Source organism: Danio aesculapii, chromosome 23, assembly GCF_903798145.1.
Source record: "Danio aesculapii chromosome 23, fDanAes4.1, whole genome shotgun sequence".
NCBI classification, from domain to species: Eukaryota; Metazoa; Chordata; class Actinopteri; order Cypriniformes; family Danionidae; genus Danio; species Danio aesculapii.
Genome location: NC_079457.1, coordinates 47,608,987 through 47,633,888, shown reverse-complemented (window position 1 = coordinate 47,633,888; position 24,902 = coordinate 47,608,987). Strand labels below are relative to the sequence as shown.

Below are 24,902 nucleotides of genomic sequence, written 5' to 3'. Positions count from 1 at the left end.
GAAGAGAAGAAGAAAAACGGTCAAAAAAGTAATCAACAGAGGCTCATTGTGAAAACGAACCCTTATATACATTATTGGAGAGCGCAAATTACGTAGCCAGAGCTGCGTATGGCTGTGTTTTGTGTTTAAAACGATTGCTACGGAGCGGAATGATGCCGTTCCTTTTCTCGCTTACCAGCTGACCGCTTGCCTACATGTGGACGGCTTTTCCGCTGTTACCAGTAGCTTGCCCCGTACGTCGGTGGGCTTGAGACGCAGAGTGGAGTTGACCGCGACGATGAGGTTCAAGTCTGGTGAAGAACGGTTCCAGAAACAGGTAAAACAAAAACAAAAGGCAGAAATTAAAACAAACAGGTAAATAACAGGGTGAGAATGTGGTAAGATCTGAAAATGTGGTAAAAATCAGGCTGCTGCGAGGGCTTTAGTTTTTCTGGACTGCTTTTGAAAACACTGTCGGTTGGGTTTAAGGAAGGTGGTGGGCGGGTCAATCGGTGCTTTTGAAAACACTGTCGGTTGGGTTTAAGGAAGGTGGTGGGCGGGTCAATCGGTGCTTTTGAAAACACTGTCGGTTGGGTTTAAGGAAGGCGGTAGGCGGGTCAATCGGTGCTTTTAAAAACACTGTCGGTTGAGTTTAGGGAATGGGGTGAGGGGATATCGGTCAGTCAGTCAGTCAACAGTGGCCTCTGGTGGATTTTCATAAGAACAGCAGGTGCAAATGGCACTTGCGAGAAACATCTGAGATCTGAAAAAGCGTACACAGTGGCCTTTGGCGGATTCATGAAAACAAAATTTGCAAAAAAACGTACCTCCTGAGACGTATTTAGTGCTCTTCAGATATGTATATAGGGGTACGTATCCATAATGAGCCTGGGTTGCGAAATATTAAAGACATTTAGAAGGACCCAGGACCGAGCCCTGGGGAACACATCTTCTTTATCAGTACACACATTTTTTGTTGTTAGGAAGTTAAGCTTTAAAAATGTATTTTAGCGAGATTTTACAGATTTTAAAGAGAATTACATCACAGCATGTGCTTGTTAACTGTTATTATGTTGTATGTAATACTGTTATTTACTGTTATTATGTTGTATATGAAGTGCATGCACTGTAGTTTGAAACGAGATCAGTGTAGAATAAGGTGTTTCTTCATCTTGCCTACCAAGTGAGAATTTTGTGCACCAAGTCGGACAGAAAAAAAAAAAAAATAATGAATGCATGTTTGGATAAGTCTGACAACCCCATCTAAACCTTGCCTCTCAACATAAACATATCACTCCTTTATCACTACCAGCTCTCAGGCAGCAAAACTCTTTTGTTTTTGTCAAAACATTCCCTGTTTAAAAGGATAAATGGCTTTAATTAGACAGCGTCGTTTGATTGGAGTTTTAGATGGGCATCACATATTTGCAACCCAGCCTCATTCTGAAAACGTAGTCCCGAGGATGTTTCTGGAGACTTATGTATTATGTAGCCGGATTATGTAGCCGGAGGTACGTATGGCTGCATTTCATTCTTTAAGCGAACGCTGCAGGGTGGTATGACGCCGTTCCTTTTAGCGCTTGCCGGCTACCAGGTTGTCCAGTTAGCTCGTCCGGTGCTGACCACGACGACGACGACTGGGTTCGAGTCCGGGGAAGAGCGGTTCCACAAATCAGGTAAGACTAAAACAGAATCCAAGAAATAAAGTGAAGAAGTTCATAACAGGGTGAGAATGTGGTAAAATCCGAAAACGTAGTAAAAAAAAAAAAAATCGGACGAGGGCTTTTCTTTTTCTGGACGGCTTTTGTAAATGGTTGGGTTTAGGGCGGGCGGGTCAATCGGTAAAATTGGTTGGGTTCAAGGAATCAGGGTCAGCCGGCCAATCAGTCAATCATTCAGCCAGTCGGACAGACAGACGTTTGTTCGACAGCGGCCTCTGGTGGGTTTACGCGAGAACAGCGCGGGCGCGAACGGCACTTGCGAGAGACGTCCGAGAAGCCAAAAAGGAGCACACAGCGGCCTCTCGCGGATTCACGAAAACCAAAAACTGCAAAAATACGTACCTCCCGGGACGTATTACGCGGTCTCCAGAAACGTCCTCGGGACTACGTTTTCAGAATGAGCCTGGGTTGCATATTTGATAAAAGGTTTCACTCTCTGAGTGTGAGTTGAGAAAAGGTGCTGCCATTAAGACGTCATTCAATATCAAACAATTTTAACTGCTTTGCATCTGGCAAAAGTACCTACAACGGATTGCTTTTTCCCTTCTGTTCATATATTCTCCTCCTTTCTTTCACTGAAATGCAATTCACATCATTCCCTGTGTGTTTTTCTGTCAGCATTCGCCGGTAGAGCGAGGACAGCGCCGTGTGTGTGAAAGGCTATACGTTTCTACACGTGTGTATGTGTGAAGTGCAGACAGGTTTGTGGTGGAGTGCAAATATACTTTGCGATATCTGTGACGTGTGTGCTGACAGTCCTGAAGTCTTTGCACCATAGCGCTGCGCTGACTTCTTTGCCTTTACCCGAGGTATAATATAAAATTCAATCAACGTGCTTCTATCATTTTCCCCATTTGGCTCTTTGTTGAATCCCCTTTTGACATTTTTAAACACACACTGTCTCTGTGTCTTTCCTTATTGTGGGGAACGTTGTGAGATGTGTTTGTATAGGTTTAGAATAAACCGCCTTGCGTTCCCTGGAGACGGACCAAGAGAGCGGAATTAAATTGTTGCTCTTTGGAGTTGGAATTCCCTCAGAACGGGAATGTCGGGCTTTCCAGCAACCACTAATAATCCTCGGAGCGGCAGGCTGGCCATGTGTTCCTCTCACTGCCTCCTCATTCAGCTTTCCTGAGGGTACGAGGGGCAGAAGAACTCCAGTACGTTGTGTTTTCTTTTGCAGAAGGATGAAAGCCTGGAATCCCGGCTCTGGGATTATGTGCTTGGCCCGGCAACTCCTGAGAGATAAACCTTGAAAAGTGTAAGCAACTCACTCAAATCTGCCTAGTTCATAAAAGACGGCAATCAAGCTTCCACCTATTTATGAGACGAAAATGGATCTGAGTGAGAAGAATTCACAAATTTCCCCAATGCTTGGCTAGACACGGAGGCACTATAAAATCACACAGCCATAGGAAAACGTCAGGATAAATGTTTGCTTTGGCTTGACGCAGCGCCGTGGAGAAAGTGCCTTAAGAATGGTTTGGATGAAGGACACTAGCGGTGTGTGTTCTCCATCTCTCTGCTGATGTAATTGTCTTAGCAGACATATTTGAGGCTGGGTTTTTGTTTGGAAAGATCTGAAGTGAGAGTCGATGATGTGGAAGTAATGAGGAGACCTGAGAGCGAGCTATCATGTCTGATCAAGTTTAGTGTACACATACGGTCTTCCACTATACCTCATATAATAGCCCGGTTCTAGTAAGGTGTGTATGAGTGTATTTTTGCTAAAGTCCAACCCAGAACATTTCATCACCTTGACTCAACAGAAAACCCAATAGGATTGTGGCTAATTGTAAAAACAAATCTGGCTCATATACAATCTCATAAGTAAAAAGCTAAGAATAGACTATAAACAAATCACACCGTCCTCACAAATTCAATGTCACCATCGTATTCACAGCAAGGCTCTGTGTATGTGTAAAGGCGCAACGAAGTGAGTATTTTAGTTTTAATATTTGGTGCGAGGACGTTTACTGTCTTCATTTTGTTGAAAATTGTATATTTGTTCAAAATTAATTAAATTAATTGTGTCATCATGGGAGAGCATGGTGGCGCAGTTGGTAGCGCTGTCACCTCACAGCAAGAAAATTGCTGGTTTGAGCCTCGGCCAGGCCAGTTGGTATTTCTGTGTGGAGTTTGCATGTTCTCGAGTTGGCGTGGGTTTCCTTCGGGTGCTCCGGTTTCCCCCAGTCCAAACACATATAGGTGAATTGAACAAACTAAATTGGCCGTAGTGTATGTGTGTGAATGAGAGTGTATGGATGTTTCCCAGTACTGGGTTGCAGCTGGAAGGGCATCCGCTGCGTAAAACATATGCTGGATAGGTTGTCGGTTCATTTCATTGATAAAGGGACTAAGCCGAAAAGAAAATGGATGAACGAATGAACTGTCATCATCCTCTCTCCGTTTAGTCAGTGGCATTATGGAGATTAGGTAATTATTAAAGTTGTAAATACATACCTACTGATTTTATTGACTATGATATGTTCAAATGTTCAATTAATAGTTAAATTGGTTTACAACAACATTTACTTTTGCCAAGGAATTTGATTCATTAGCACTGTGTAAAGTTGCAGAATAAGCACTTTAAGATCTTCATCTAATAAACCCCTTGACTGTCATTCTCTATCCTGCCACCAGGGGCTTTCAGGTAAAAGCAACATTCACTGCTCGCCTCTTTTATTTCGACGTACGTTTCTTTTTGATTTATCGCCTCCTTTTCTCTTCCTCGCTGTGGTTTTGGGCCTGGGCTTCCCTTCTTCAGATCCAGTAAACACGCCTCTGAATCTAAATAACCTACAGTGCTTTAAAATCATACAACAGGAAGAGCTAGACAAAATTATAAATAGCTCTAAATCAGCTACGTGTATATTGGACCCAATTCCAACAAAGTTACTGAAAGAATTGCTACCTGTTATAGGAGAACCTCTTCTTAACATTATCAACTCTTCTTTATCTTTAGGCCATGTTCCAAATCCCTACAAGTTAGCTGTTATTAAACCTATTATTAAGAAACCACAACTGGAACCCAGCAACTTAGCTAATTATAGGCCTATTTCAAACCTTCCATTTATATCTAAAATACTAGAAAAAGTTGTTTCTGCTCAATTATGCTCCTTTCTGCAGACCAACAATGTTTTTGAAGTGTTTCAGTCAGGTTTCAGAGCTCATCACAGTACAGAAACTGCATTAGTGAAAATAACCAACGATTTACTCTTAGCTGCTGACCAAGGGTGCATCTCGCTATTAGTTCTACTCGATCTTAGTGCGGCATTTGACACCATTGACCATGGTATCCTTATTAATCGCTTAAAGTCTACAGGTGTCCAAGGACATGCCCTACAATGGTTTAAGTCATACTTATCTGACCGTTACCAGTTTGTAAATATAAATGGACAGCCTTCACAAATCAGCCCAGTAAAATACGGGGTGCCTCAAGGATCAGTTTTAGGCCCTTTACTGTTTACAATATACATGCTACCCCTGGGAGACATTATTAGAAGACATGGGATCAGCTTTCACTGCTATGCAGATGATACTCAATTATATATTTCAACTAAACCTGACGAGACGTCTAATCTGTCCAAGCTAACTGAGTGTATTAAAGATGTTAAAGACTGGATGACCAACAATTATCTTCTCTTAAACTCAGACAAAACAGAATTATTACTTATTGGGCCTAAATCCTGTACACAGCAGATCTCACAACTCGATCTACAATTAGAGGGATACAAAGTTAGCGTTAGTTCTACTATAAAAGATCTGGGTGTCATATTAGACAGCAATTTAACTTTTAAAAATCATATTTCCCATGTCACAAAAACTGCTTTCTTTCATCTGAGAAATATAGCTAAGTTACGAAGTATGCTATCCATCTCAGATGCAGAAAAGCTAGTCCATGCTTTTATGACTTCTAGGCTGGACTACTGTAATGCTCTGTTTGCTGGCTGCCCAGCATCCTCTATTAACAAACTTCAATTAGTACAAAATGCAGCTGCCAGAGTTCTAACCAGGTCTAGAAAATTTGATCACATCACCCCAATTTTATCCTCCTTACACTGGCTGCCTGTTAAGTTTCGTATTGAATTTAAAATATTGCTTCTTACATATAAAGCTCTAAATAATCTAGCTCCTGCTTATCTAACCAATCTTCTGTCTCGCTACAATCCAACTCGCTCTTTAAGATCTCAAAACTCAGGACTTCTGGTAGTACCTAGAATAGCAAAGTCGAGTAAAGGAGGTCGAGCCTTCTCATTTATAGCTCCTAAACTCTGGAATAGCCTTCCTGATAACGTCCGAGGCTCAGACACACTCTCCCAATTCAAAACTAGATTAAAGACCTATCTGTTCAGTAAAGCATACACTTAGTGCACCACTTACGGGGCTTCCACACAGGTTATGCATCTTGCTGATATACACTGTGAACATCAGCTACGCTAATTATTTTCTTTATTCTCCATTTCCACCTGGGGATACTCTTCCCGAGGCCCTCAGACTATGCAGAGTCACTGATTCGATCCAAGACCAACGACGAGATGATCCCAAGGTTTCCATATCCTGGACCTGGCCGAATCCTGAACAACTACTGCGATGGTCATGGAAGAGTGGAGAACATGAGACTGTTTCCTATGACGCTCCAGAGACAGACGAGTCTTCGCTGAGGCCAGCTTCCAGCCTCCGCCACTGAGACTGCAGCTCTGCACAAGACGTTTGGCCAGCGGAGAAATTAAAATGGTCGTGCCCAACTGAGCCTGGTTTCTCTCAAGGTTTTTTTTCTTCACTTCCGCCTTTAGTGAAGTTTTTTTTCCCTCTCCGCTGTCGCCACTGGCTTGCATGGTTCAGGATCTGTAGAGCCGCGCATCGTTGGATTTGCTCTTCAGTGTTTGGACTCTCAATAGTGATTATTAAACCACACTGAACTGAGCTAAACTGAACTGAACTTAAACACTACAAACTTAACTACACTGTTCCTATTTACTGTGACCTTTTATGTGAAGCTGCTTTGACACAATCTACATTGTATAAGCGCTATACAAATAAAGGTGAATTGAATTGAATTGAATCTTGGTACCGCTCCCTGTTTTTCCATGCAAACACACATTAAACACACTCTTTTCCTTAGATTCCAGAACCACAGGATTCAATCTGGACAGCCATACTTTACATTCCGGTGGGCCGGGAAGGCATCCCACACTACCTGTTGCTGTGGCGACGGCGGTCCTGTCTGATTGGACGGTTTGTGTGGTGAGAGGTTAATGATACTCCTGAAGTCAGGGTGGAGACCAGTGTCACCATCCACACACACACGCTTGTCCACCGAGGGGCACAGGAAACCCGCAGACTCATAAAGAGAATAATTAGAAACACACACACACACACACACAGTAACTATACGCACTGTGTTACTGGTTCTGCATCACCACTGATAAAATAAAAAAAATTCCAGGACGTTCCTGCAGTCTGCGGTCAGTGTGAGTGTGTTGGCTGTGGATCCAGCTGCCGGCGTGGGTTGACCTGGACCGGGATGTTCCGTTACACCCGTGGGGGTTTTAGCACTACCTCCCTCCCGAGGGAATGGAGCCAAGCTCTGGGCGTCAATGTAGGCATTTTGGGAAGGTTGAGGAGACAGGGAGAGATAAACAGAGGACACAAGATCCCACAGTTTGGAACGGATGCTACAGATACTGATTGAGAAGCCTCACACACCACTTCAAAAACCCACAGAAGACATTCTCACACACACGCCCTCACAGCTATGCAGATGATACAGAGTAAATCACTTGTGTGTGTGTGTGTGTGTGTCTGTGATTGAGGGCCAGCTGAAATGTTGAAAGGGTGTGAGAGAAGCGGTGCACACTCTGAAGTGGTTTGGAAATGGTAAATGGCACGCTGAAAAAACTTGAGGTGATCATTTCCCTGAGTGCAACAGGTTCAGTGTCGTCCTCTGCCATCCTAGAGCTTAGGACATAGATTTTAGACTTCCTAGTGAAAGTTCGGTCAATTTTTAAAGCTTATTTTGGCCTGCGTGAATGGGAAACAGTCATCCGAGGGATGTTTGAAACTTCAATCTCACATATTTCTTGGGCAACGAATTGTGAAATCAAGTAGTAACTTGTTCGAAAAATTGCTCAGCAGTCTCTGATAATCACTGTACAGACAAACCCAGAGAAACCAAAGCTTCCTGCAGTTGTGGATCAATCCTGCTCCGTGGTCAGAAGGAATTTTGCACCACTCCTTAAAAAAACTGCTTCAGCTTCGTAGTTTGCTTGGGAAGACTGGTGTGAATTGTTCTCAGGTCATGCCAAACCATCTCACTCAGGTTGAGGTCAGGACTCTGGGCTTCTCCAGAAGGAACATTTTCTTCTGTTGAAGATGTTACTTTGGTTGGTGTCTTGTTGCATCACTCAATGTCGGTTGAGTTGAGAATGACTGCCTTGCTTTCTCCATCAAAATGTCCTGATAAATATGGGAAATCATATTTCTTTCAATGGTGGCAAGCAGTCCAGGCCTCGAGGCAGCAAAGCAGCCCAAACCATGATGGGTCGACCACTGTACTTCACACTTCAGAAGAGGTTTTGATGTTGATGTGCTGTATATCTTCCCACCCCCAAACTTTTGACTTTTAGCTTCATCCAGTCCACAAGATATTTTGGTGGGAACTTGGTTGAACAGATGCTCTTGCAAATTTAGGCATGTAGTACAACCTCAAATCAGTACAGGACAGTATGGAAAACATGAATAAAAGAAGACAGTAGTTCTTGTATTTCATTGCAGACAATACAGCAAGCATTATTAAATGTGTTCCTCATGATTTTATTTACGTATTTATTTTCAAAATAAACAAGTATTTCATTTTTAGTTCTTTTAATTTTGGGAAATTTTTGTAATTTTGGCAACACATTAAAAAAAAGTTGGAACAGTAAAGGATTTACCACTTAGTAATGTTGCCATTCCTTTTCACAGCACTTAAAAGATGGTTAGGGACTGAAGACACCAAGTGATGAAGTGTTTCAGGTGTAATTTTCTCCCATTCTTCCTGCAAACAAGTCTTAAGGTGGGTAACAGTACGGGGTCTTCGTTGTCGCATTTAGCGCTTCAAAATGCACCACACATTCTTTATTGGTGGCAGGCAGGCCAGTCCAGTACCTGTATCCTCTTCTGCCGCAGCAGAACTTTGAAATGTGTGCAAAATGTGGTTTAGCATTGTCTTTTTGAAATATTCATGGGCGTCCCTGGAAAAGAAAGCAGCAGTTACCTTTTCCAAGGGCACTGACACAACCCCATACCATGACATACCCTGGCTTTTGGACTTGTTGCTGGTAACAGTCTGGATGATCCTTTTCTTCTTTGGTCCGGAGCACACGGCATCCATTTCTCCCCAAAAATACCTGAAATACTGATTCATCAGACCACAGTACACGTTTCCACTGTGTGGTGGTCCATCCCAGATGACTTTGAGCCCAGAGAAGTTGCTTTTGGACACTGTTAACATAGGGCTTCCTTTTGGCACAGTACAGTTTTAACTGGCATTTGTGGATGTAACTACATATTGTGGTACTTGACAAAGGTTTGCCGCAGTAGTGCTGAGCCCATGTGGTGATATTGCATATAGATGAATGAGGATTCTTGATGTAGTGCTGCCTGAGCGAGATCACAGTTGTTCAGCTTAGGCTTGCGCTCTTGTCCTTTACACGCTGAAATTCCTCCAGATTCCTTGAATCTTTCAATTGATGTTCTGCACTGTTGAAGGTGAAATATCCAGATGTCCTCCTATCTTTCTTTGAGGAACATCGTTTTTAAATATTTCAGTCATTTTCTCATGTATTTGTTGGCAAACTGGCGATCCTCAGCCCATCTTTGGTCCTAAAGGACCAGACCTTTCTTGTATGCTGCTTTTGTACCAAATCATAATTACAATCACCTGTTCACATCATTATTTACCCAGTTTACCTGTTTACTAGCCCTAAACTGCTCCTGTCACAACTTTTTTTGGAGTGTGTAGCAGGTTTGAATGACAGGAAAGGATGTCTCTAGATCCTGGCTCAGATTTAGTCCTCTTCAGGTTTTAGCCTTACTGTAGCTCTGACAGGTCTGGACCTCGACTCAAATCAAACTAGTCTCAACTACAACATCATCATAGATATATGTTCATAAAGCGTAATGTTGCTGAATAAAACGGCTATAGGAAAAGAGTATGGGCAATAAAAATATACTGAATGTAGGGCATGTATGGATGTGTGCAAGGAGAATCTGTAATATTTCCACTTACAGCATCATTACTCCTACACTTCAGGCCCTTTACATGAGCCAGAAAGATATGGTTTTAAAAAGAAGACGAAATCCTCCGTTGTGATTCTTGCTCATTCCTTTTTATAAGAGATAAAGACTCTTAATACAACAAGAGTTCGCTCCCACATGCTTAAAGAGGTTATATTAACACTAGAGAGAAAAAGGCAAGAGGAAAGAAGTCGATTCTTGAGCACAGACTTAAATAAACTGCGAATGTGAATATAAATCAATTTGATGAGCTGATTAGACAAATGTCAACAACTACTTCAGCATTAGGGCTGAATAAATGTGCATAACGCATACTTCCTTGCTCTTTATTCTCAACCAATACATCTTTAATTTTGAGGAAAAGCTTTAGCAATCACAGATTCATCAGTACTTTGCTCCACACACGTTACTGAGGACTTTATTTCGTTTAAGGAAATTGAATCCATGCTTATTCTTACCCCATTCGTCCTTCTTAAGGGGTTTTCTTCCTATAGTTCAGAGGAAGAATTTGTGCATTTGGCTCTGGATCTGGAACTTAATGAGTAATTACTTTTCTATCCAAAGCCACACTAAAGCTTTAATTACGCTAGAACCAATGGTAACCAGCTTTACAGAACAATCACCGACTGAGCATGTCTAATCAAGTATCAAAGCACATCCGATTCCTCCGACACCAACCGTTTACCAAGAACCAAATGTTTATCATTAACTAAAGTAAATCTGTATTCTACGCAGCCCTGCAGATGTATGGGACAGGAAAAATAACGTTTATTTGACCAGAAAAACTGAAAAAATAACAGACTGAGCAGATTAGGGCTATCAGAGATTCAATCGTTCATTTCCATCAAATATGAAACCCAACTCGATGTTAATCTGGTGATCAAACACAAACCTCATGCAAACCTGAGCGCTCAATATACGATAAATACTGGATAATACAGCTGACCGGCTTTCCTTTCAAGAACAAAAACGTAGAAAATTGGCACGTGGTGTTTTTGGTCACGCAACATCTCGTAACGATTGAGCAAATCTGAAACAACTGATATTGACGTACAAAAAGAACGAACATCAATAGGAAAAAGAAAATGGAGCATTATAACGAATACACTCGTGAAGTTCTGCATAATTGCACGTTTTCATGCTTTGATTTAAATATGATTGAACGTTGAATCTGATTTAATGGTGTTTAATGAAGCTGAGCAGATCTGCGGATTCACGAATTCCACTGGAGGTACCTTAACTCTGGTGATTCTTGATGTAGGCATCCTATGTCTGAAAGCAAGTACTGTATATGGCTTAAAGCAGGCATGTCCAAGCTCGGTCCTGGAGGGCCGGTGTCCTGCAAAGTTTAGTTCCAACCCCAATCAGACACACCTGGGCTAGCTAATCAAGCACTTACTAGGCTTTCTAGAAACATCCGTGCAGGTGTGTTGAGGCAAGTTGGAGCTAAAATCTGCAGGACACCGGCCCTCCAGGACCGAGTTAGGACACCCCTGGCTTAAAGGGATGGTTCACCCAGAAATGAAAGTATCCTATTAATTTACCCACAAGTCATCCAAGATTTGGTGACTTTTTGTCTTCAGTAGAACATTAAAGAAGATTTTGAGTTGAGAATTTGTGGTTCTTGGTCATTGATATAATGGCTGTAAATGGAGACAGGTTTATTAGATTAAAAATAAACACATACAGAGGAGTCCAAATCAATAGCCATGGCTTCTGATGACACACTGAGCTCTTGTGAAGCGAAACCAATGCTCCATGTAAGAAACTGAACATTATTTACAATAATATTAGCTTTAATCTACAGCCTGCTCAAACAGTTCTTGGCGTGCTTGTAATTAAAGCAACCAGACTACAACCGGACTACATTCACTCTAGATCAGGGGTGTTCAAACTCGGTCCTGGAGGGCCGGTGTCCTGCAGATTTTAGCTCCAACTTGCCTCAACACACCTGCACGGATGTTTCTAGAAAGCCTAATAAGTGCTTGATTAGCTAGCCCAGGTGTGTCTGATTGGGGTTGGAACTAAACTTTGCAGGACACCGGCCCTCCAGGACCGAGCGTGGACATGCCTGCTCTAGATTAAAGCTGATAATATTGTAAATAATGTTCAATTTCTTACATTAAGCGATTGTTTGGCTTCAAAGACAAGTCATCAGGAGCCATGGCTATTGATTTGGACTCGTTTGTATGTGTTACTTGATTTGAACTCGTTTGTATGTGTTACCTGCCACCATTCACTGCCATTATAAATCAACAAGCGCCACGGATTTATTTGCAAAATCTTCGTTAATGTTCTACTGGAGAAAAAAAAAGTCATTTTTGGGTGAACTATCCCGTAAGTGAGCATGTGTAGTGTATTGTAGTTTATCCCTCGGTCTCTCCGTGGACGTTCTCCATGTGCACTTTGAGGTAGTCGTTGCGGGTGAACTTCTTGTGGCACAGGGAGCATTCAGCCATCGGTCTGTTGGGATTATGGGTGAGTTTGTGTCTGATCAACATCTTCTTTAAACTGAAGGACAGGTCACACACCTGGAAATACACAGAAATACTAATAATGAACTACACATAGGATTAAAAAAGTCTAAGTAAATAAAAAAATTGGTAACACTTTATAATAACTACACACTATGAATCATTTTAAGCATTAACATCTAGTGAATTCATTATTTGTTCAGCATTACTCTACATTAATAAACGTTAGTAAGCAGTTTATAACTGCAGCTACAAATGCTGAATTCTTAACTTAAAACCACATTTATAATGTGCCTAATTATTGTACTTTCATACTTTGATAATTTATTTTTCATGACTAAATTCAGTAATACATTATTTACAAACCATTTGTATTTAATAGTTGGAGGTTTTTAAGATAATTCAGAATGAGTTAGTACTGTAAATGATTAATAAACTATTGAAATCATCATTTATATGTCTTATTATTCAGTCATTTTTTATTAATTAATTATTCAGTATTGTTCATAATTACAAGTTATTTTAATGGCTTGCAATTGTTGATGCCATTCATTCATTTTCCTTCGGCTTAGTCTCTTATATATCAGAGGTCGCCACAGCGGAATGAACTGCCAACTATTCCGTCATATGTTTTACACAGCGGATGCTGACTCATTTAAATATGCAAATAAAAGCAGATGTACGCTTATTATTTTCTTAAAGAAATAGCTGCTCTATAATACCCACTAATATAATACCCAAAACGTACATTATACCAAAATGTAAACTGGCATAATTTTCCCATCTCTTGTTCAAAACGTAACGAGTTTCTTTCATCTTTTTCATACAAAAAATATACTTTGTTTTCCATTTTTACTTATTATTACAGTAACTGGTTAAAATCTTATTTACCTCATTGCTTAAAGGTGCTGCTTTTGACTCTTCTAAAGCATAAAACACCATTATATGTTTGCAGATATATGAGAAACATGCTAAGTGACCATTCTTGTTTATCTGAAAATCAATGCTGAAGTCAGATATTCCTCTTTACAAATATGCATTACGTGCCAGAACGGCTGTCTTTGTTTTGGTCATTTAACCCGCCCAATGCCAGTTCAGCCAATTATATTTCAGCACCCCGGGCTGCCTTGCTGGAAAACAGCCTATTTCATTTATTCATTTAGAAAGACTCTCAAAGTGTGCATCCACTACCGAAAAAGCGACCTCCGGTGGACAGTAGCAGACTCCAAAATGAGATGCAGATTCAGTTCCACATGAGGTGGTTATTAATTAGCAAATAATATAAATATTACGAGCGTAAACATTAGGTGAGCAGGTTACATTGTGACCCCGTGTCCTAACAACACGCTACATGAGGAGATTTGCAGTCATAAGCAATTTGGCTGTTTGCACCAGACGAAACACGACAGAAATGTAAATACAGCCATTCAGAAGCACAGAATAGTGCACTCACTGCACTCCAGCGAAACTGTGAGGTTAATAATCTAATTAATACATATTAAACCTCTTTAACATGATTAAATGTAGATGCTAAATCACTGATATGTGTTGGTTTGCACTGAGTCACAGTTCTAAAGTTCAATTTCAGATGATTTATTTTATTTTCAAGCTCAGAAGTGAACTATCTGCTGCTGCTTTCAGTAGTACGGCAGTAAATGTCATGTAAACTGGCATTCAAACTCACATTGTTAGCATTTAACATTGAATAAAGCACATGAGGTGTACCTGAGGTGATCATTGTCAGTTTTCTGTTGTTCAGCTGTGAGAAATTGAAGCCTAATATATCAATTTGAAGTGTTGGTTAGGACAAAAACTCCTTTTATTATGGAAAATATTCCAATGCTTTTAGTAAGAAAACATTTCAAATTAGGCTTAAATCAGCCTTTAAGCTCGATAGTCAGGCACACTCACGTCAATCTGGTAACCTGCACTTGCGTACACTCGCCAGAGGAGGAGCCGAGTGAAAATGTGTTTTGATCCAGGAGTGCAATACCTAGTTCAACCACTTGGTGGCGAGCTTACATACTGCACCTTTAAAGTAATGACAAACGTCTTAATAATCTAGCCTACTCACTTTAAACGCTTCCAGCTATATTTTTAGCTTATTATTTCTAAAAGCAAAACATTATGTGGCGCTTGTCTAGAAATGCTTCATGATTTAAGAATCTTTAGATATTTGGACTAGAAACACAGCACAAACTCTCTGTTTTTTTGCAGTGCAGTAGCCGTAAGTGTGTTTCTGTTACATAAGCCATGACACGGCCCATGAGAGGAAGGTTTTGATTTGGCCATTGAGCAGGCCTTGTTTACTGTGGTGTTTTGTGTGTTAGTATGACTTCATGCCCTGCGGCCGCTAAGAGGATGTGAAAGCGGAGCAAACACACAAACACCAGGCCCTGAACCCAGAACACTGAACAGCAGACTCAGATCTGCTCACTATGCCATATGCTGCTGGTTGAGGCCTTCACACACACACACGCACACACACACACGCACTGCAGAACCATTGGAAACAGCACTGCCAACAAAACAGACACTCAGAAACAGCCAGTTAGCAAACTGAAGCCAAACCCAGCAGTAAATCACATTCAGCTCAATCCTGCAGTCAAAGCAGAGGCCTGATGCCACAACACACACACACACACACACACACACACACACACACACACACACACACACACACACGCGCACACAAACACACACACACACACACACACACACACACACACACACACAGACACACATGAACGCTTGCACCCATGCAGCACACAGATACACACACACACACACACACGCATGAACACACACAAACACATGCATAAACACTCAGGCATGCAGCACACACACGCACATTAGCACTCACAAGCATGCAGTACGCACACAAATAGACACATTCAAACACATTTATACACACACACACACACACACAGACACATGCATGAACACACATGCACACTCACACACATGCAGCATACACACACACACTCACACAAATTGACACACTTATACGCACACACATACATGAACACGCATGCACACTCACACACATGCAGACACAATCACACACGCATACACACACACACACTCACATACACTCACACACATGCAGCATACACACACACTCACACAAATTGACACTTATACGCACACACATACATGAACACGCATGCACACTCACACACATGCAGAAACAATCACACACGCATACACACACACACTAACATACACTCACACACATGCAGCACACACACACTCACACAAATTGACACACTTATACGCACACACATACATGAACACGCATGCACACTCACACACATGCAGACACAATCACACACGCATACACACACACACACACTCACATTCACTCACACACATGCAGCACACACACACTCACACAAATTGACACACTTATACGCACACACATACATGAACACACATGCACACTCACACACATGCAGACACAATCACACACGCATACACACACACACACACACTCACATTCACTCACACACATGCAGCACACACACACTCACACAAATTGACACACTTATACGCACACACATACATGAACACGCATGCACACTCACACACATGCAGACACAATGACACACGCATACACACACACACTAACATACACTCACACACATGCAGCACACACACACACTCACACAAATTGACACACTTATACGCACACACATACATGAACCCGCATGCACACTCACACACATGCAGACACAATCACACACGCATACACACATACACCAATAGACATACACAAACGCACTCAAGACACATACAAACACAATCGCACACATGCGCGCGCACACACATACACACAAACACATCACACACATGCACACAGACATACACAAACACACATACGAACACAATCACACACATGCACACTCGCATGCATACACACTCACACACACATGAGAACACACACACAGGTTAACTCACTCTCTCTCTCACACACACACACACACATGCAAACAGACCCATACACACATACACATTTGCCCACTCACACGCATGCACTTACACCTACTCAAACACGCACACACACACACACACACACACACTCTATTTCACATGATAAATCATCTTGATCTCTGCAGGAACACTCAATATTGTTGATCTCCATGAAGAGACACAGAGAGAAACCTCACAGCTGCCACTGTCTTCATCAAATCACTCCAACGGTTTATTTAGACAGCATGGAGAAACATTTAACACCCCGATAGACCACTTATTAGTCTCAGTATCTCGCTGTGAGAATGTGTGCGTATGTGTGTGTCAGCTGTTGGAGAATCTGCTCCAGCATACAGTATATACGCTCACCGGCCACTTTATTAGGTACACCTTACTAGTAGCGAGTTGGACCCCCTTTTGCCTTCAGAACTGCCTTAATCCTTCATGGCGTAGAATCAACAAGGTACTGGAAATATTCCTCAGAGATTTTGCTCCACATTGACATGATAGCATCACACAGTTGCTGCAGATTTGTCGGCTGCACATTCATGACGCCAATCTCCCTTTCCTTCACATCTCATAGGTGCTCTATTGGATTGAGATATGGTGACTGTGAAGGCCATTTGAGTACAGTGAACTCATTGTCATGTTCAAGAAACCAGTCTGAGATGATTCAGGCTTTATGACATGGTGCGTTATCCTGCTGGAAGTAGCCATCAGAAGATGCAGACACTGTGCTCATAAAGGGATGGACATGGCCAGCAACAATACTAAGGTAGGCTGTGGCGTTGATGCTCAATTGGTACTAATGGACCCAAAGTGTGCCAAGAAAATATCCCCCACACCATTACACCACCAGCCTGAACCGTTGATACAAGGCAGGATGCTTTCATGCTTTCATGTTGTTGAGGCCAAATTCTGAGCCGAGCATCTGAATGTGGCAGCAGAAATGGAGACTCATCAGACCAGGCAACGTTTCTCCAATCTTCTATTGTCCAGTTTTGGTGAGCCTGTGTGAATTGTAGCCTCAGTTTCCTGTTCTTAGCTGACAGGAGCGGCACCCGGTGTGGTCTTCTGCTGCTGTAGCCCATCCGCCTCAAGGTTGGACGTGTTGTGTGTTCAGAGATGCTCTTCTGCAGACCTCAGTTGTAACGAGTGCTTATTTGAGTTACTGTTACCTTTCTATCAGCTGGAACCAGTCTGGCCATTCTCCTCTGACCTCTGCCTGTCTGGCAGCAACAACCATGCCACGTTTAAAGTCACTTAAATCCCCTTTCTTCCCCATTGTGATGCTCGCTTTGAACTGCAGCAGATCGTCTTGACCATGTCTACATGCCTAAATGCATTGAGTGGCTGTCGTGATTGACTGATTAGAAATTTGCGTTAACGAGCAGTTTAACAGGTGTACCTAACAAAGTGGCCGGTGAGTGTATACACAGTGCTCAATCCATGCTGTGATTAAAGAAAACCTTTTTAATCATGATTAAAAACTGTTAATTTACCACTGCAATCCAGAAACCAGCATCTTTTCCATTTCAGTAAGGTTACTCAATAATATGCAAACGTTTAGATGATTGTGTACAGTTTAATTTGTGAAGTAATATTTCTCTTTCGTGGATGTGTTATTGGAGAGAGTTCTGCAGCTTTGTTTACCAAACATGTGGTTGTAATTGGATTTGTCAAAGCCTGAAGGGAAGCATGAAATGATTAGCCTAAAAAGCATAACGGCTAATGCTAACACTGCCTCTATGGCAGTACACAGGGAAGGAGAACACAAACTGCTATTTGATTGGCAACTCACTTTATTACACAATGTGTTCAGAGTGAGTCTCCATTTAACAACTCACTGATTCAAATGATACACTCAGAGTGGGTCTCCAGTAAACAACTCACTGATTCAAATGATCAATTTAGAGCGAGTCTCCATTTAACAACTCACTGATTCAAATGATCCATTCAAAGGGAATCTCCAGTAAACAACTCACTAATTCAAATGATCCATTCAGAGTGAATCTCCATTTGACAACATACTGATTTAAATGATGCATTCAGAGTGAATCTCCATTTGACAACTCACTGATTCAAATGATCCATTCAAAGGGAATCTCCAGTAAACAACTCACTGGTTCAAATGATCCATTCAGAGTGAATCTCCAGTTAACAATTCACTGATTCAGTGTGTTCAGAGTGAGTCACCAGTTTAACAATCCTTTGAATGAAATGATCCATTTAGAGTGAGTCTCCAGTTTAATAATTCACTGATTTAAATGAACCATTCAGAGTGAGTCTACAGGTAACAACTCATTGATTCAAAGGATCCATTCAGAGTGAGTCTCCAGTAAACAACTCACTGATTCAAATGATCAATTCAGAGTGGGTCTACAGTAAACAACTCACTGATTCAAATTATGCATTCAGAGTGAGTCTACAGTTATCAACTCACTAATTCAAATGATCCATTCAGCGTGAATCTCCAGTTAACAACTCACTGATTCAAACGATCCATTTAGCGTAAGTCTACATTAAACAACTCACTGATTCAAATGATGCATGCAGAGTGAATCTCCAGGTTAACAACTCACTGATTCAAATGATCCATTCAGAGTGAGTCCACAGTAAACAACTCACTGATTCAAATGATGCATTCAGAGTGAATCTCCAGTTAACAACTCACTTATTCAAACGATCCAGTTAGAGCGAGTCTCCATTTAACAACTCACTGATTCAAATGTTCCATTCAAAGGGAATCTCCAATAAACAACTCACTGTTTCAAATGATCTATTAAGAGTGAATCTCCAGTTAACAATTCACTGTGTTCAGAGTGAGTCTCCAGGTAACAACTCACTGATTCAACTGATGCATTCAGAGTGAATCTCCAGTTAACAACTCACTGATTCAAATGATCAATTCAGAGTGAATCTCCAGTTATCAACTCACGGATTCAAATGATGCATTCAGAGTGAGTCTACAGTTATAAACTCACTGATTCAAATGATGCATTCAAAGTGAATCTCCAGTTAACAACTCACTGATTCAAATGATCTAACACCAGCATTTATAGCAATTAAACAAATATAAATATCCCGCTCAATTTCTCAGCCTTATCAAGCAAGTCCTCTTACACCCCTTTGATTGGTCACGCGCTCAACAGAAAGGGCTGCGATTGGCTCTTACGTGCTGGCGCTCTTCACAGATGAGTGACACTGATAAACGGCAGCGGCGATCACAGCTGATCAGTGATAGACGCGGTGGAGAAAACTCGCTCTGCTGCAGACACGCGCTCATGTCTGGATCCAGAAGTATCGCTGTAACAGCCGAGAGGAGAGGAAAAGTCACGGCAGCAGGTCAAATGTGCCACAGTGAGAGAGAGAGAGAGAGAAATGGCGTTTACTTTTACTCTCTCAATCGCAGTGAAATAGGGGCTTCTGCTGTAAGTGTCAGTGAAAGACTGTCCAGCAAACACACACAGTGAAATTGTGCACAGTTTCTGTGTTTTTAAGTAGTCGGAGTGTTGTAAATACTCGCCCCCGCCTCCCTCGCCAGAGTAAGCTTCGCCGACATAGCGCATATGAGATAAATGACGTCAGTACATCATAACTGATTATGATTATTACTGAGCCGATACCGAATTGTCCGCGTCTGCATCGCGGTGCACCAAAGAAACAATTATTTTGATACCCCTGCTACGTCCATATCTTTTACAGTCCATGTGAAAAACCGAACAAGCAGATATTTGGTTTTCAGCAAATCTCCACAGACTGATGTTGCTTGACGAACGCTGTCAAACCCCAGATATTCAGCTTTTTTTTGCCAACTTCAGTCAACTTCTGGCCCACCTTTGCATTCTGAGGGTCTCTGAGCAGTGTGCGTGAACGCTGGCGTGTGTGAGAAACAACTAAACAAACCCAGACCCTCTCAGATGCGCACACACACACACACACCACATTGCATAATGTTGAGTCCTAGCACACGAACACAGGCTTTTTCTGTCTGACTCTGGCCGACTCTCACACAACCGCTCTCGACGCACACACACACACCACAGAGAGAGAGAGAGAGAGAGGTGGATTGTGGGTAGTGTGTGACGTTCAGCAGGGTTTAGTCTGAGAGAGAGGAGGATTGTGGGTAGTGTGTGACGTTCAGCGGGGTTTACTCAGAGACCGCTGGAAGAGCTGCACCGCTCTTGAGTTTAACCCTGCGGCCCACACTGAGTCCACATAATCAGCAACGTGACGCGCAGCAGACCACCAAGCACATCGCCCTCAGTGTGTGTATGTGTGTAAGTGTGTATGTTTATATATGTATGTGTTAGTCTGTGAGAGGTTGTTTGTGTCTCTGTGTGTTTCTGTTGGTTTGTGTGTGTGTGTGTTTGTGGGTCAGTGTATGTGTTTGTGTGTATGTACATCTTTTTGTGTCTATATGTGTGTGTGTATGTAAGTGTGTGAGTCTTTGTGTGTGTGAGGGTGTTGCTGTGGTGCGAAAGCCGCAGTGGAGGGACGTCCTGCCGGGCGGACAGCAGGATGAAACCGCCCTGCACAAACTGACCCTCGTCTGACCTTCCAGCACTTCATGTCCAAACCACAGCAACTCAACTCCTCTTTATCTGCTCTCTGTCCCCGAAAACACACTCGTGTCCATCTCAAAATCCTGTGTTATAGACTCAGAACACACACGCACACACTTTTCTGTTTCTCAGTCCAGCCAATTAGTGCTCACATCCGAGATTAAACGCATCATAAAACCAATATAGACTAGTTCTGCGTCCCAATTTGCATCCTATCTGTCCTAAGTAGTATTCGAAATTAGATTCAGTGTGTCCCAAATCAAAGTTTGCTGTACTCTAGCAGCTAATACATTGCTTGTTGGACGTGGATTCCAATAGAACTACAAATATGGGTAAAAAGTGTTTAAAAACTACAAACATGGCTGACATGTGAAACTACCGGTTAAATGGAGAGGCTTTGGTATAGTGTTATCATGATACTGGAATTCGGTAATGTCCATTTCCCGCTAATATTTGAGCGCTGTCGAGCACGTTCTTAAACAGCGCTGACTTACCGTTGTGTTCACGTGCTCAACAGAAATGACTGTGATTGGCCGTGAAGGTCATCAGTTCACCGAACTCACCGCTGTTTACTGAATCTAACCAAAGATACACGCCACTGGACAGGTTTAATTCCGCAATTCATCAGCGGATCGCTCGTATGTCAGCTTATAGACAAAGTAGCTGATTGACATGACTTTGAAACGCTCCAGTGTCCCTGTATCTGCGGCTACACTCAGTAAACTGCGGTGAGTTCGGTGAACTGATGACCTTCACGCCAATAATGGTTCATTAATAAGGAAGTAGTTTGTCCCAAAACTTGCATACTCTTCAGTTACACACTCAAAAGTACGCACTTTTAGGATGTAGTACAAGTAGGTGAATTGGAATGCAGCATAGGAGACTGTTGAAAAAATATAGACGTAGTGTCTGTGATGTCACCTGTAGTTTTCTGAAGCATGCAAATGAAGCTACAAGTGGAGTAGGGGACCTATAGGTAAACATTCAGGATGTGTGCACAGCGAGGTTGCAGAAAAAAAACGGAGCACTAGCATTTACAGCGAGGGAATGACATCCGATGCGGTACAGAGTTTGTTGTTGTCTTAGAAATAAGTTATATTGATTACATATTATATATATATTATTTACATAATGCTTTCAGCGTATTATAACAGCTCGTCACCCAGTGATAAGCGCAGATATTCTGCAAAAACAAAGTGAGCGGTGTTTGTTTGACAGGGCCATTTGCGATAGCACCCTCCCAATGGATATTGGATAAGACGAAATGGCCAAGCATCCAGCCCCACATATACAACTATCCCATTAAAGCTCCATGTGTTTTAACAAGAGAGAAGTTAAAGGCCTACAAGTCTTTGGATGCCAACAATTGTGTTCTGTGTGGTCAGGTGCAAGAAATAATGCTCCATGATTACCAGATTCAACACTATGTGGAGCTAAAAACCGAGGTTCTGCCTAGCCAAAGACAAGGAAAGAAGACGGAGCTGTACAAGGCCTGGGTAATCACCAACAAGCAAAACTAATGCATTCTGACAGCGAACTACACCAATAGAGGTAAAGTTGGTTTTATATTCGCACATTCGTTCATTTGGAAGTCTATATATTGTTTACAATTTTACTTTGAATATTCGATCGGAATTAGCATGCAAGTGTGACTTAAAACAACATTAACACTGTTTATTTGACTGTGAACAATGTTGTACTTTGATAGTCATTGCTAAAATGATTTCGCTATTTAGAGTTTGCAAATAATACTTTTATGAAATTATATTATTAAGGGGGAAGTCTGAATGTGCAAATATAAAACCAACTTTACCTCTATACTCCACCATGCGGCAGGGTATGTAAACTTACACATAAAGGTAAAGTTGGTTTTATATTTGACAACAGATAATTCTATAAAACATCTTTATTTTTTTGTGTTTTATTGAATTGTCTATAGAATTTCATTCATATTCATGCAAAAGATTTCTTAAATTATCATAGCATTTCGCTCTTAACATTGTTTTCCAGTTACATTTAAGATTATTTATTTATATTTTATTTATAATAAATATTTATATATATTAAAAAAAAAAAAAAAAAAAAAAAATATATATATATATATATATATATATATATATATATATATATATATATATATATATATATATATATATATATATATATATACAACCCAGGCTCATTCTGAGAACGTAGTCCCGGGGACGTTTCAGGAGACCGCGAAATACGTAGCCGGGGGTACGTACGGCTGCATTTTATTTTTTGAAGCGAACGCTGCGGGGCGGTGTGACGCCGTTCCTTTCGGCGCTTGCCGGCCGGCCGCTCGCCTCCATGTGGAGGGTTTTCCCGCTGCAACCAGTTTGTCCGGTTAGCTCTTCATGTACTTTGGCGGACTCGAGGCGCAGAGAGGGGCTGACCACCACGACGATGACCGCGTTCGAGTCCGGGGAAAAGCGGTTCCAGAAATCAGGTAAGAAAACAAAAACAAAATTCAAAAAATGAAGCGAACAAGTTCGTCACAGGGTGAGAATGTGGTCAAAATCCGAAAACGTGGTAAAAATCAGACGAGGGCTTTTCTTTTTCTGGACGGCTTTTGTGAATCGTCGTTGGTTGGGTTTAGGGACGGAGGAGGGTGGGTCAGTCCGCCGATTGGCAGGTCGCACGGTCAATCATTCTGTCATACAGGCAGACAGGCGGAAGGTCGTTCGACAGCGGCCTCCAGCGGGTTTACGCGAGAACGGCGCGGGGAAAAGCGCGCACAGCGGCCTCTCGCGGATTCGCGAAAAACAAAAACTGCAAAAATACGTACCCCCCAGGACGTATTTCGCGGTCTCCAGAAACGTCCCCGGGACTACGTTCTCAGAATGAGCCTGGGTTGTATATATATATATATATATATATATATATATATATATATATATATATATATATATATATATGGGGGTGGGGGGAAGGGGCTGCATGCCCCAGTAGAGCGTTATATCTAGCAACACCCTGGGCTGACAGCTGCTTCTCACTCAGGGCTGTTTATGCTTTTGAGGCTATTGATGACACGTACAAAGGGAGAATGTCAATCAAAGTGTTTCTGGTGACTGTTATTATCAAGTCTGATTATAAAAAAAATAGAAATATTAATTTTTTTTCCATTAGAAACTGATTATATTCACACACTGCTGCCACGCAACTGTGTTTAAACCCCTTATAAAAGTGATTTTTGGATAAAAGGTCCCCTTTAATGCTCTATTATTGTTTTCTTTTACACTGTATAAATCAGAGAGTGATATAAAGACACACTGATAAGCTTCCTCTGAAACGCTCCGCTGGCAGTGAACACACTCCAAAGGAGACTCTCAATCACACACACACACTTTCACTAAAGTAAATGAGAAACATTCCCCATGCATTTATCTGATGTCTACACTGAACTCCAAGCATGTCTTTCTGAGTTTTGACTTCTTTAAAGACCATACGAGAATGAAATTGGCTGTTTCCTCTTTTTTTTTTTACATTTTCTCTCCGCATTTGACGTGACAAGTCTTTCAAGCCTGGAGTGATTCGGTCGGAAATCTGGCGCTCTGATGACGGTTGTTAGGACGCCTCCATTGAAGATGGCAAATTATTCCTGCTCCGTCTTTCATGCGCAGCATTTCTGAAGCGTGACGTGCCAGAAACCACCTATACTCCAGATTCATTTCTTATTGACTCGCTTTCTCTGAGTATTTGACAGCATTTGAAGTGGTTTGCGGGGTGGTCGCGTCTGTCCTTCACGGCTCCCGTTGAAGTTAAAGTAAAGGAACTTTATGGAGCTGTTTTGTGAAATGTCAGGATGAGGATTTGAACATTTTAAAACACTCAAAGCTGTGTGTTGCCAAACTTCTGCTCTAAAGGAATCTCACTGGCTCAGAGCTTTA

General features: G+C 41.7%; 1 protein-coding gene across 1 annotated transcript in view; it reads right to left on the bottom strand.

The window, feature by feature from the left end:
- Positions 1-10,050: 10,050 nt before the first annotated feature.
- prdm5 (PR domain containing 5) overlaps positions 10,051-24,902 on the bottom strand; it is a 140,979-nt gene continuing 126,127 nt past the window's right edge. The window contains exon 16 of the mRNA XM_056449460.1: positions 10,051-12,511. Within this exon, the coding sequence (XP_056305435.1) occupies positions 12,347-12,511 (165 nt within the window). The 3' untranslated portion in view covers positions 10,051-12,346. The remainder of the gene's footprint in view (positions 12,512-24,902) is intronic.